We start from the raw sequence: 15165 nt of genomic DNA on the forward strand, positions 1-15165 counted from the left end.
GTGTGCATAATTCCCAGTGGGTTTTGAGTGCCTCAGTACCATAAAGAATTTTGAAACATGCGGCTCCTGAAAACAAACAAACCAACCAAAACCATCCTGCTCGTCTGCTTGTAATTGTATTTCCATCCTATTCTGGAACAGTGTGGGCTCCATCTGGTGGCCAGAGTAGCTCCTCGAGGTTGTGGTTGCAACATTGTCCTTTTTGGCTGTCACTTTCCCACTGGGCTCAAACTTGTCCAAATTCATGAAGTAGAAAAAAGGAGAACAGCAGAATAATTGCCATTCATTATTTACTGTACTGTTGGTCACAGGAGCTTCTAGAGGTGGAAGACTTTTAGTGCATTTACTAATGTAACACATTCTTGAAAAAGCACTTAAATTTCTGTTAGATTATTCCTGTTTGTATTGAACGTAAATAGAATGATACATTGATTTTTTTTTTTAATTTGGGGCATATAATCCTTCTCAGCTCCAAAACTTCATTAGGTGGGCTTCTCATGAAAATTAGAGCACTAATTCATTGGTGTATTAAGCTGTGTACATTTTCCCCTACTCTTATTGTGCAGGACTTTACATTAGGCAAAAGACAATTCAGCTTAGAACACAGACTTCTTGAGGCAAAGGGCCAGGTTTTTTTCTGTGCTTCCAGAATTGTTAAATGAAGAACTTTGATGGTCTGAACTTAAGGCCCAGCAGAAATTTGGGGTATTTTCCCCATTTCCAGTGGAATTAGCTAAAAGTTTCAGCTTTTGTTGCTTCTTTGTAAGATTTCTTGAACCCTTTTCTTGTCCTTTTAGATTACTTGATATCAAGTGCATACTTTTTCTAGAAGACATTTACATAAGCAAACATATTAATGAACCTAGAAGAATGAGACAGAAAAATGTGCTTTTGCATTATTTGACAGTGTTCTACTAGTTCTTTTGATTGACAACATCTGTTGAAGAGAGTGATAGAAATCACCTTGAGACATCTTCTTTTTAGGGAGGACTGAAAAAGAAGGAAAAAAGGAAACCCCAAGTCCTATCGTAGAAGTTTATTTATCAATATGCAAGTATTTCTTGCTTGTGTACCCTAGGAAGGTGCATATATTATGCAAATTTTCATATGAGAGGGATGGAATCCTATGAAAAAGTTTTTAGAAATAACTTCCATTTTTAATAATAAAACTTCATGTTTTTAAGACTTATTTAAAGGATGCTATAGTCTTAGTTGCTGAAGAAGGCAAGGGATGGAGGACACAGCCTTCTGGTACAGCTCAAGGCTAAAGCAAATTTCAAATTTCCTACAAAGACCCACCAAACAACAAAAAAACCCCAACCCACACCCACAAATAAAAACCAAACCTATTTTGAATGTCGTATTGTGTGCTTCTCATGGGTTAGTGGTAGTGGCAGAGGGGGGCAGTGTTGCACAAAGAAGTTGGCTTTCAAGTCGAAGAACACTGCTCATTAGTTTTGTCAGCAATAGGTTGGTCTTACATTGCCTGGTAATATGGTGACTGCACTCAGCATGCAAGCCCAATGTCTGCTTTCACATAGACAGGGGACTTCTTGTCACCCTTAGTATTCCCTAAAGCAATGCTCTCCTGAATTAAAGATTAGTTAAAAGGCATGTCGATTTTCAAAAATGTTTGATGTCGGGGCTGCAACATCAGAAATGTTTCTAAAGTGTTGTCCTCTGTCCCTGTCCAAAGGGCTTAATGCAGAGGCTGTAATAGGCTTAAGTAGAGATCAGTGTCTCTGACTTGGGAAGAGGTTTGTCTGGAATCCCTTAAAACAATGCAATGCTATGTGTTGGTCATGGTAGTGATTACTGGTCATTGCTTTAGGAATCAGCAGCAGGTGATGGCCTGCAACATCTTAACCTGAAGCTTTGAGACTGTAAATGCCCTCCAGAATGTAGCATGGTACAGAAATACCCACCTCTGCTGTCCTTACTTCTGGCTGAGGGCTGGCTGTGTGCCATGTGGGTGCTTGGCAAGGCTCTGCAGGGCTGCTGCCTCCAGCATCATGGCTCTGTTTGCACCTCAGCTGCTCTGCTGAGCTCTGCTGCTGCAGGGACAGAAAGGCTGGCTCTACGTTAGGTGCTCTGCTCTGAAATGTTCTGTGCTCTAAAACCTTCCCAGGTTCTGATAAGCAATTGACAGCTATGTAATTGTGCAAGAAACTGCTTACTTTTTGTCATGTTAAAACAAAAAAAAAAAATCAGATTTCAGTGCTCAGAGCTACTACTAAAGTGTAAGGATTAATTAAACAAATTTATCTGGCAAACTTCTCTAAAATATGAACTAACCGAGCTCTACAGACTTTAAAGCATGGAATTAACGAAAGTTGTTGAATTAAAATCTGGTTTGGAGTGCTTTGTAAATATAGAAATCAAAATAGAACTTTCAGGTATTGTTAGAAGAGAGTAAACGTTTCTTGGCCAAACCCATTAGAAAGTGTTCTGTTCTTAAATTTGATCCACTGAGTTCATAAGAATAGCAGCCTGTTGAAGGAAATATTTAAAATGAAATTTAAGGAACATTTTAGTTGTATGCTATTTACATTTGTAAGTTCTTTTACTAGGTGTAATGCCTTTAAACAGGAATTTATTTAGCATTCTTTTGAATAAAAGTCTTCTAAATCTCTTAGTTAACTGGACAAAACAGTTAGCTATGTAGTAATTTGGTGATTCATTTGAAACATTACAAAACAGTTGCCTACAAATTAGCTAAAGAACAAATTTACCAATTTTCCCTTTCCCATTATAGTACATGTTAAATAGATAAGTCCAATTCTTTTCTATTGATGGTTAAACTTTGTGGTCTGGAGAACTGAAAGCTTCTTCAGCTATAGTGGAAGGGGATATGGACAGAAGTTTAGAAATTTTTAAAATAAAATTTGTAATTTTCATTTTGTGGATACTTCTAAAGATAGCTGTTATACAAAGCTGCTAAGTACAAGACAAAAATAAGAATTGTCAATGAATTTCTTGTCTTTCTGCAGACAAAGCACATGCTGCTGACTGACCATGGTGCACACCTGTTTGCTCAGGCCATGGGTATTCCTGAAATTCCAGGGGAGAAACTCATAACTGAGAGATCCCGGGAGAGATGGAAGAAGAACCTTGAGCCAGATTCCAACCCCGAAGAGTTTCAGAAGTAGGTTAAATATATTTTATTTTCAAATTTGGGTAATTTACTTTGGGCTATCTGGTTACAAAAAACTCAAAAGAAACCAAAACCCCCCGAACGAACAAAGCGACCAAGAAAAACAAAACCCCAAACAAATAAACACAAACCTCAAAGGCCTGTATTCCAAATGTTATGTGGCTTGGTACAGACTTTACAGTGTGTCTTTCTTGAAAGCAGTACAAAATCAAGCTTTCAATGAATTTGCTTAAACTTAAATGACTGGAACAAACTTGATGAAACTTGTTGCTGCTTAAGAAGATTATTGGTCACTTGGACAATAGCATAGGTTCTGTGGCTTTATTGGAGAGCAAAGTTAGAACTTGTTACTGCTCTTAAAATCATCAGTTACAGAAGTGCATAGAGTAGCTTTAACAAGCAGCAGATATTATTTTGTATAGCTTTTTCTGTGGAGGAACTGGTTTTAAAAAATCAGTGCACATACCTAAAACAAGTTAATAAAAAAGCCCCAAAAACCTAATCAAGGCGATGTGGGTTAAGTATTAAGTAGATGATCAGATTTGTTTTGAAATTGTATTAGATAGTTAAACAACATCAGAGTTTGACCAGCAATTCCTTCTGAGTGGTAATTGTGGCTGTTGGTTATAAAAAGGAATAAAAAAAATGACCAAGTTTAGTGGTCATTTAGGGAAGAGAGATGCTGCTGGATGCCCAACAGCAAAATGAATGTCATTTGGAAAACAAGCCAGTCTCATGAAGTAGAGGGGAAGGTGAGGGGGGACAGTAAAGGAATGAAAAACATCAGGTGTCAAGAATGATTTCTGTGCCTTTGAGGTAGGCGCAGTCACTTAATTGTTTTGAGCTTCCATTTGTACATCCATGGTTGTGGTGCAGGAAAATACTGTATTACATTACATAAATGCTGTATTATGTGCTGTTCATCTGTTTTGTGAAACAGGAGTAATGGCAGGAGCAGAGCTGAATTTGTAGATTTGAAGGAGGAAATTTCTTCTGTGAGCATGTTAATTAAAATCCATAAAATTATAAATTACAACCTGTATGTTACTTTCAGTAAATTGCTGGAAGAGAAAACAAAGTAATAAGACAAGCATGAATATGGTCTTGTAAACAAAATGATGTTGTTCCTTGACCATAAGGTCTTGGTCATACTTTGTTTTGTATCTAACAGAAGTTTTCTTTTGATCCATGGTTTGTCCAAGGACTGTGTGCTATTGTCATTGATTGTGAAGAATTTTGAGGATGGTGTAACCACCTCTGTCTCTTGTTCTCTTGAACATAGCAGTTGGAATAGCATGGCTTTTAAGTCTTCATCCATTCCTCATAACTGCTTCATTTTTACCTTTGTTTTTGTTTGGGTTTTTGTTTGTTTGGTTTTTTTGTTTGTTTTTTGGGGGTTTTTTTCCTGAAAAGAGTGTTAGGCATCTTCAGTTCCAGCATGGACTTCTTCTGGGATATCTGATAGTAAAAAGCTTATGTATTTCTGAAAGGCTGAAGACTTTTTCTTGTTATGGCCATGCTGTTCTTTTTCTGAAAACCAAAACATCAGCACAAATTCGCAAAGTTGAAAACAGGTCTTTTTTAATGCAAACCCATTTCATTCTGTATCACATGTGGAATGTTCTTTTTCCCTGTTATGTCCACAGTGATTATGCAGAAACTTGCCTGAGGCGAACAGACAGAAGGTGAAGTAGTATTAGTCAGAGGCAACACATAATACCAGATCATACTGGGAATTTGAAGGTTGGTGTATATTTCACTTCCAGTCCCTTGATCCTCACAGTGTTGGAAACCCTGTGGTTTCATAGGCTTTGCAGGTAAAGTCTGGTGTCTCCATAAGAGATACCTTTCTCCTCTGGTGGTTAGAAGCTTGCATTGATTTGTGCTGAAAGCTTAGGATTCCACTGTGTGTGGAACATTCCACCTTGCACACCTTTTGCCAAGAAGAAGGTGTGATTTGATTTATCTGCACACTGCAAAGACTCGAGCAATACCCTTGTTAAGAATTACTGGAGTTTGCCTGAGAATCCCACAGAAAGGGTGTTGAGTCTGGCTGTAAGGTAGTAAATGGGCTCCTAGCCCCACTGTGAATCACACTGCTAGAGTCACTTGAGGAGGTATTAACTAACAAGGACCCTAAAAACAATAAACAGAGAAACCCCACTCTGATGCAGGGCTGAGAGACAAAATAGCAGGTAACTCGTTAGTTAAACAGGGATGGTGTAAATACATGTCACTTCATGGGTATTGGATCATGAAAGATTTAAACAAAAGGAAATTAACAAATCCAAAGAATACATTCTGTATCGCAGTATATAGGAATAATTCTTGATTGTAAAAATCCCTAATAGCATCCTCCAGTACACCACAGGTACTTGCTGAGGTTCTTGCTACTGTCAATAACTAAAAATAGAGAGATTGTTATAATTTGATAGCAGTTTTGTCTTTGTTAATGTTTTGGAGTCAACTAGCTGCGCAAAAAAATTATTTGTATCTTCTTTGTTCTGAAGATAATCAAAGGAAACGTTACACTACAGCAGTAAAAAAAAGGACTGTAAGAAATCAAGTGTAGTTGTCTATTTGCTCACCTGCAGATGAGGTGTGTTTGACACATTCACTTTGTTATTTATTGCCAGTTGTGCTCTCATGCCAAAACAGGTAATTACTGCCTGTGTCATCTGTGTGCTTTTATTTTCACAGTTGCTTAAGGTAAATACTTATCTAAGAAAATATACCTCTGGAGACATCTTTCTTAGTTTCTCAGGAGGATCTAACTTTAGTTGGTTGAAGGGTGCTACATGAATGTGCAAGGGAGTACTGAATTTACTAATGTTCTTTTCAGCAATTCACTTCTAACAGATGGATGGGTGGGAAGCCCATCTGCACCACCAAATCAGTTTGAGATGAGGTCCGTCTCTACATAAATGTCAGAGCAGCCTGTAAGGCCTGTGATTCATCAGTCAACTTGGAATTGCTGTGAATGAAGTGTAGGGACTGACAGTATGATATTTTACATAAGCAGGAGGGAACAGGAAGTTGGGTCTCTGAGAAACTGGCTGTGGGTTTCAAGGTACACAAAGACTTTGTCTGATTTAATTAGCTCAGGTTTTGCACAGCTGTAGAGAAACCCCCACCAGTGCCCAGGCAAATTCGAAAGGTATTCCTTTTCCAGTTGCCTGTTGGGTAGCTCCTTGAAGGATTGTTACAAATTATTTTCCTGTGTGGAGGAATTTAGATGATTTTTGGGGTTTGGTGTACTTCTCCTAGTCACATACTGGTTTATGTTCCTAGGAGAATTGCTAAGACTGGAATACATGGGTATTTAAACTGTTGCTTCTCAGTTACGTCTCACTTCTCAGTGCAGCAACTGTTACAATAAGTCACCACAGGCTTTTTTTTTTTCCATACACAACTACACGTGTCTATTTTTAGCAGGCTATTGTATATGTCTTTTCTGTGTTGCAGAAATAAAGATATAGTTGAGATTTCTGTTTTCTTCAGTGCCTGAAGATTTTTAAACCAATGTGCAGTTTCAGCAGAGTCTACTGGCCAAGTGATTTAAACCTCAAGATTATGTAGCTGCAGAGTACAAAGACTAAAGTATGTCTTAATGATGCATTGTGAGCAATACTAGTTGAAAGGAAAATAAATAAGCTTTTTCTTTTTTTTATAGCATTCAAACATTAAGGGGAGTAAGGAAAAGGAAAGAGGAGGAACAGGAAGGAAATGATTCAGTGCATGCATAACATTACTGTCCTTTTCTGTATTCACTCATTTACGTGCATTGTCATTAATAATTCCGGTTAACCTCCTGTTGAAACAGTGGAGCCAATTGTTGCATCTTCAAGTTGCCATTTAGGGGAAAGTTGTGTGTCAGTTTGTGTGTCAGCCAAAAAACTAGTCCAGAACTATAATGACTAGAAGTATTTCTGCCTTGTGTGCTTTTGTTTTGCGGGTTTTTTTCCTCCCCAAGTTTCCATGCTATGAAAGTAAACAAGTCATGGGGGAAGATTAAAAAAAAAAGAGTTTTCTACTCTATTAAATACAAAGCTTGTGAGAATTATTGCATGTTTCTTGTTATTTTTGTAATGAAAAGCATGGCAAAAATAGATTCATTATGAGTAGTAATTCTGTTGTAGAAATCTTCTTTAAAGGTACCTGGGAAATAAAGGCAACGTGCTTTGGCAGGTATGCTTTAATTCTGTCTGATTTTATGAACTGTTTTTCTTGGCAGAGACCTGGGAACAGTCGGTGCTGTTGCTATAGACAGTGAAGGCAATGTAGCTTGTGCAACATCCACAGGAGGACTCTCTAATAAAATGATTGGCCGTGTTGGTGACACAGCATGCATAGGTATGGGGTGTAGGATCTTGCCTTTCACTTTTTGGGGCGTCTCATTTAAAGAAAGAAAAAAAAGTATTGCAATTCTGCTTTTCATTAGTGAAACAAAACATAAATACTAGTCCATCTGAAATGGAGGTCTAACATTCACATCTATCAAAGCTAAAGCTCCTTACAGCTTGGAGATATGCAAGAAAGAATTGGAAAATGGGGATGGGAGTTTGTTTTTTCTGTTGTTTCTTCAATGCTAACACCTGTGTTTCCTTTCTGTTGATTCTGATCAAGCTCTCCTTTTTTATGGCTCTGCTTTCCACTAAGTCAAGAACTGTAGCCTGTTCCATATTACCATGCTGTTTCCTCAATGCTTAAGGAAGTAGGTGTAATTGCAATTACTACTTGTTGTATCAGTGAGCAAGAATTACAAAGTGACTCGCAAATTTGAGTAAATTCCTGTTCTTAAGAGAGCCCTGATAAGACTGTCTCAGAACCCAATAGATGTGGTGTGGAATAAAGGAAATATTTTAAGAGATTTCTTATCCAAGTATAAAGAGACACTTGAAATCCTTTCTGCAGACTTGCCAATTGATTGCTTCAGGGTTCTACCATACAGCTGGCATTTGGAAAACAATTATTTTTAGTAAAACATGTTCCAAACTCAAATAGCATTGCTGTTGGCAGTGTATGATTATTATAAAGCTGTCTTTCTTTTGCATACAAAGTTACTGACATTTTGGTATCCTCTGGATTTTGACTATGGTTTTCACTTTTGTGTCTGGCTGCAGCCTTCTGACTGCAAATACCCTCCTCCTGTGTAGATTATGTTCAGGGTTGTTATAGTTGGGGACGTGGGTTTGTGAAGGAGAAGTGAAACTGGGCACTTGTGAGCATATTGCAACTTTTGATCTTGCCAGGCATCTTCAGGATTTGATACAGAAATGTCAGCTGTGCTTTTAAACATCAGAGGCTTTGGTAAGGCAGCATTGACTTAATGTGGCAGTGTTTTTCCACATGTTACTCAGAGTCCATTAAAAGGGTCTGATCAAGAAAGCACAGAAAGGAAGAAACTTTCATTGCTCTTCTAAGGCCTCTTTCCCCTCCCCCAGTACCTTGTTTATAATGCTGTGGTATGTTTCTTCCTAGCTCCTGGGAAATATTTTTCTTAGGAGATGTGCTAGAAATATGGGTATTGAGCAAGCAGAAGCTTGGTAGAGAACAGGGTGTGGAATGGGCCAGCAAAACAAGGATGGGAGAAAAAAAAAAGTGAGGGAAGGGGAGTTCAACAGAAGAAACACTCTGCTTGTGGTCACGACTTTGAAGATTCTTCAGGGGTGCTTTGAAATTTTCCTAGAGCCCATGCTCTTCAAATCTCTTATATGCTGTGGAGGGTAAGTTCCTCTCAAACTGGTCAGCTCACAAATGTCCTCAGTAGATCTTCCTTCATATCTTCTCAATTGATGTGACCTGGCATTCTGCATCCTGTCCCTATCTTGCTGATCTTCAGTATACCCCCCCTTGCTGTCCTGGGAAATATTTTTGCCCATTCCTGTGGAGTGTTGGCCTGCTTCCGCCTCTTGTACACAAACAGATCACTACTCTTCTCTCTCAACTTGGCAACTGACTTGCTTCAACTGCTGTTCATCTCTTTCATATATTTTACTTTTCATGTTGTGGCATAAATGAGAAGGAAGCTTTTCTGACACTTTGCTTTCAGAAATACATGGAGCTAATGGACCTAAAGAAAGAAATGTTTGGTACCTATTTTAAATAATGCAGGGCTTTTAAATCATATTACAGAATATTGCCGCCTTTTTTTTTTTTCCCTTTGAAAAGGAAGTGGAGGTTATGCTGACAACCATTCTGGTGCCACTTCAACCACAGGACATGGGGAGAGCATTATGAAAGTGGTCTTAGCCCGACTGATTCTCTATCACATGGAGCAAGGTATATTCCAAACTTGCTGTAATCTGAAGTAGGGAGGATAGGAAGCATTGCCTAATCACAGATTTCAGTGTATATACTATCATCCTAAAACAGCTGTCAGGAGAGTTGCTCTAAGGGGTGTGTGGATGGGTTAAAACAAAAACTTTAGAAACAAAACAAAGTATTGAATTATTAATAAAGCTAAAATAGCTGAAGTAAACAGAATTATCTCTGCTGCCTGATACTGAATCATGCTTTAGATCAGTGTACATTGAAAGACATTACTGTATACTTTAACAGAAGTTCTCTTTAATAATTTTTCCCCAATTATAAACTAAAATTCTGTGAACAAGAAAAAGAAAGCAAGTAAAAGTAAGATACAATTAAGGGAGCAGTTAGGGAGGGCTAGAAACAGTTAACTAGAGCTAAAATAGAAAGTATAGTGTATTGCCTTTCTAATAAACTGTAAATGTCATTATTGTAACAACTCTGATTACAGCAACAGAAATTATTTTAGGACTTTTTAACCATGATTTCAATTTACATTTTGTCTTGGAAAATGTACTAAACATACTGGTGGGTATGTGGTAAACAGCTGACACAGTATGTCTTATGTGACTGTAATACAATCTGACTGTGGGATGACCCTTTGTAGCTTTACCTTCATGACTTAGTCTGTCATCTAAACCCTTGATTATGTTACAGCCCGTAAACATAGCCAGACAACACACTTGTGTTGCATGCAGTTAAAGAATCATTAATATAGATATCACCATTATTTTTAGAAATAAAATAATTTTGGAGCAGTAGAGTGTAACTTGCTTTGAGATCTACCAAAGTGGAAATAGTTGGAAAACACTCAATTTACATTTTCATTGGAGAAGCAGTAAGAAGAGAGACAAGTAACAGCTGTGAATATTTTTGTTGTGCTTTATAGGGCTGTTTGCATATAATGGGTGCATTCCTCTAAATCTCATAGCTGACATGACAGTTTCAGCATAAAATACAACCTACAGATTATTTCCCAAAGCTCTTAACACGTTATGCTCTCCCTTTACTCTCTAAATTAAGTCTCTAAGTATTCAATTTGTAAACAGCTTTCTAAGCTCTTATCTAAACTGTATAAACCAGTTTCTTCTCTGGCTTAAAGTTAACTGCATTGCAAGACTTATGCATTGATAGCAGTTATCTGGCTTGTGATTAATCAATTTGAAATGCAAATGAGGCTCAAATTAAAAAGTTTATTGGAAAAAAAGAAAATTAACCCACACGTATTCATGTCTAGTTTGTTTGCACTTGTTCACCCTGTCCATGCTTGCTTTACCTTCATTCATCCTGCCCAGAAGTATAACTCAGCTGCCAGGCAAACACGTCAGCATTAGACTCCCCCCAGCCCCTCCTCCCAACATATTTCCATGAAGGCACTGAAAACTAACCCTTAAGTTGGTGTGGCTTTTTGAGTCCTTGAATAGTGAGCTGAAGTTGCATGTGTAAGAACAACTGCAGAGCCCTCAAAATTCTGTTCAGCTAATTGGTAATTCGCATACTAAATATTCTCTTTTGGAGAAATGCTGCAAAATTTACTTCTGTATTTCAGGAGTGAATTGCTTTGGCAGTCTTAACAGCTGTTGGAATTTCAATCTTATGGTGGCAGCTGTTGTCTTGGTGAAAAATCAAACAGTGAAATACTGACCCTTTGAAGACTGTGCCACTGACTTGAATAGTCACAGTGTCACCCGTGCGTCAGAGTAAGGAGCTTTGTCCTGTCAGTCACCAGTGCTGTGAATAATTCTGACTCTGCTGGTTTTATTTGGTTTTAACTCAAAATTTGCAGGGAAGGCATAGAGGTCAGGTTTTGTTCTATAACCTAGATTGTGTAACATTACTGAGGGTCTGTATTTTAGGGTAATTAGGCCAAGCCAACTGCATTCCTGAATGCATATTTAAACTTGTAGTGAACAAATATTTTGCAGCTATTACAGGCCTGTGTGTATGATGTACCTATTAAATTTCATTTATTTAGAAAATACTCCTGTTAATACAAATCAAGTAGAGAAAAGCTAAAGTTGCATTGCTGGTCCTTTGTCTGATGTCAGACCTCATTTTGCCTGGTGGTTTCAGAAGTTTCAGGAAGAGTCATGCTGATGTCTGCTTTTGATAAATTATGACAATGTGTAGTACATGCCTTGAGCTCCAGCCAGTGGAACTAGAACAGAGATGATGACTGAAATTTTTGACTGTTTTGATGTGTATTTTTTCAAATTGTAAATGCTTTAGATCTAACTTGTCATAACCTTTGATGAAAACCTTGCAGATTGACTTTTTTTCCTAGTCAAATGATGGCATAAGTGGTGTGTCTTGAACATAAAGTTTGTGAGTTAGTTTTTATTAAACAAATGAATAAATTCTGAAACAAACTAATTCTGAACTGAATCAAAATCAGAAGCTATGTAAATAAATACTTGGGGCAATACCACACCATAGCAGCTCTTCACAGCTGTCCAGAGCCTTTCCAAAAATGCTTCCTTTGTTAGAATGGAAATTTCTTGCCAATTTAGTTGAAAGAGAAGTTAGATTTGACTGGATCCATGGGGAGGGGTGAAATTTTAAGAAAATTTAAAAACTGTCAGGACAGGTCCTATGAAGTGATTTTGTTTTTCTTTTCAGGAATGTCACCAGAGGTTGCAGCGGACACTGCGTTAGACTACATGAAGACACGAGTTGGGGGTTTGGGGGGTGTCATTGTTGTCAGCAAGGCAGGAGAGTGGGCAGCAAGGTTCTCCACCAAGCAAATGTCCTGGGCTGCTGTAAAGGATGACAACCTGCATTATGGCATTTATGCTGGGGAGAAGCATATAAAGTCTGTTGATGAAGCTCTTGCGTCTGAAAGGGAGGGATTCTAAGAGTGAAGAAATGAAGATCTCCAGTTTTTGCTGGAGGACTATGACAGTTGATTTTGTCTTTCTGAAAGATCTTTTGGTTCACAGGCATTACCACATTTACAGTCAAAACAAAATCTGGACATTATTCTTTGGTGGGCATGTGTATATGTAGTCTTTTAATACCTTTGTGAAATCAGATACTCCTTTTTTAGATAAGAAAGAGAATGGTCTGTAGGTTCCTTGGCTGTCATGCCTTAATCTTACATTAAAGGGAGCCTGAGTTTCAGTATTAGAGAAACTCCTTTCCACATCCATTCTCAGAGACTCCTACCAGGATAATTTGAGAGAAAAATACCTATTAATTAAAAGCTGAATTTTGAAAATCCAGAGTCTTTTGAGCAGCCGTGTCATGGTACCAGCTTGCTAATGGTCAGTGAAATACCACCAAAGAGCAGGGAAGAGTTGAGATTAAAATTGTTCCCACAGGCTTGAGGTAACTTGTCACAGGATATAATGAAGTAAAGAAAGTAACTTTCTCCAGAGAAGGGAAAGGTGATGCTAAGGAGCTCTAATTCCATTTATTGACATCACAACCAAGTAGGCTAGAATGTTTCAAACTGTATGTGGATAGTTAACAGGAAAGATACTATGGACTTGGTATCTGGGGTAGTAATAGAGAAGGTTGTGCTTTTAATAAAAATAACAGCAATCTTTTCTACTCAAATGCAAAGGTGATAGGCACCTTTTAGGTCAAAACATGAGACAGAGATGCTGATTAACCGGAAAAATAATTATCTGAAAGTAAGTGATCAAAGCAAGTTGTACTAAAATAAATAAAACTGCCTGTTAACAAGCTTCTTGTGTGAAGTCTGAAACATTGTCTGCAGAGATTTTCTTTTTTAAAAAAATTGATACTCTGTTACTTCTACATTTTCTTCATTAAGATTTTGTATTTTTAAAAGAAAAAATCCTTTTTTATTTTCTGACTCTCAACTATGGTTTTTTTGTGTTAAGAACTGTAATTATTTTATGCATTTCAGCTGGTGACTAGATTTTCTCTTACACACCATCATTCTGTGGAATGTTCCCTTCACAAGATAGCCCAAATAACAGTAACAAAAATCTTAAATTGTGGTTTGATACCACTCCTTCCTGGGTCCCAACTACAATAAGCTGTATTACTGAGTTGGCACATACAGAATAGTGGGGTTGCCAAGACTGTCTACACTTGCTCTGTGCTTTTTGGTTTCTTGGATGTTGCAGGTGATTGGATGTAGACAGCATGCAAACTATGACCCTGGAATACTTATGCACTTTTTATCAAGTACAACAGAAGATCATGCTGAAAATGGCTGCTGCCTGATCATCAGAAGTTCATAAAACAGTAACAGTAATTCTAATGTGCTCATTGGTAGAAAAAAGTAGCCTTCTATTGAGTAAAAATGAGATACCAATCCTACAGGGCCATGCTATTCTCTGGGGGTAAAAAAGGTAGCTTCCTTTCCAAAATACATCCAAAGTATTTGTCATCAGTAATCTGCTCTGTTTATCTCACCTGTCCCTACTGGAAGATAAAATAAAAGAATAACCTCTATGAGTTCAGTCAAAATTCACTTTGCAGCATTATTTTCATGAAATTTCTCAATGGGGTTTTTTTAAATTAAAAATAATCCAACCTGATGTTTTGTAGAGCTAAATGGTGATGCATATAGGCATGGAGGTAGGCTGCACACAAGAATACAAATATCTTGTCATGTATACTGGCTTTGTCAGATGAAAGAGTGCATGGAAGGCACAATCCTTATAATCTTTCCTTTGCTTAAAGTGCGTGCAGGGAGGCGTGTTTACCCTCCAGTACTGCTGTAACACCTGGTGTACCTTCTCTGTAAAGCTGTTTGTGTGTTAACAGTTTTTGTTCTGGTCAGGCTCCAAGCTGACCAAAACCCAAGTGATGGTTGGTGTAGCAGCAAGCATAAGCTGATACACCTGCTGGGTCGTTGATTGGCAAGGATTTGGTGCCCTGCTAACCCTGCCAGTTGGCTTTGGGTTAGCTTTGAACAAGTTCACATCGGCCCAAAAGGCACCAGCAACCTCAGCAGCACTACACTCAGGATCTCAGGGATGTCAGAAGGAATAGTAAATGGCTACTAATTCACCTCAGCTGTTCTCAGGAATACCATGTAATAAATTGCTGGCACTTGACAAAGTCATTATCCTCTATATGTTCTTCTGTCACTCATAACTAGAGTCGCTGGGCACCTTCCAACAGTGCGTTGAGCACTGGCTGCCATCTGCTCTCTATGATTTCTTCTGCCTAACCTTCCCCTTGGTGCCATGCTCTGTGTTTCCTATCAAAACTCTGACTTTCAAAAATATGCATGGCTGTTATGTTGCCTAAAATCAAAAGACAAAAACTTGCAACTGATAAAAAGCAGATCTTTAATGAAAGCTTTCAGGTGCACAGAAATGGCTACCTGCATGTGTGATAAAGGATTGCTACAATTTGTTATAAGGTTAATTAATTAGTATATCTAGCAGGTACATCCAGTAGGAGATCAGTTGCCCCAGTAACTGACCCTTAATCAGCCCCTTGGAGTTGGTACAGGGGTATTTGTTATGTCTCTTAATTTCTGGTGGAGAACCGGATATTCTTGTTAGAAATTCTCTTCCTAAGAGTAAGACTAAACAGAATTTCAAGAATGTGTTAGAAAGAGCTAGGTTATTATTCTAAAATGTGAGAAACAGCAAGAAAAGTACTAGAAACCATACAGCAATAAATAAAAATGTACAAAGCTATGAATATATGAAAAAGCTAAAAATCTTCAGCTATCAGTTATACCTTTCCAGTTCATGTGGGACTGGGAATAA

The 15165-nt window shown here is 37.9% G+C and overlaps 1 protein-coding gene across 3 annotated transcripts in view; it reads left to right on the top strand.

Moving 5' to 3' along the window:
• ASRGL1 (asparaginase and isoaspartyl peptidase 1) overlaps positions 1-13150 on the top strand; it is a 70986-nt gene extending 57836 nt beyond the window's left edge. For all 3 annotated transcript variants that reach the window (XM_058020442.1, XM_058020441.1, XM_058020443.1), the window contains exons 4-7: positions 2991-3145; positions 7389-7507; positions 9326-9436; positions 12083-13150. In XM_058020442.1, coding sequence (XP_057876425.1) covers positions 2991-3145; positions 7389-7507; positions 9326-9436; positions 12083-12318 — 621 coding nt within the window. In that variant the 3' untranslated portion in view covers positions 12319-13150. The remainder of the gene's footprint in view (positions 1-2990; positions 3146-7388; positions 7508-9325; positions 9437-12082) is intronic.
• Positions 13151-15165: the final 2015 nt, after the last annotated feature.

The sequence above is a fragment of the Melospiza georgiana genome, chromosome 3, assembly GCF_028018845.1.
Source record: "Melospiza georgiana isolate bMelGeo1 chromosome 3, bMelGeo1.pri, whole genome shotgun sequence".
Classification (NCBI taxonomy): Eukaryota; Metazoa; Chordata; class Aves; order Passeriformes; family Passerellidae; genus Melospiza; species Melospiza georgiana.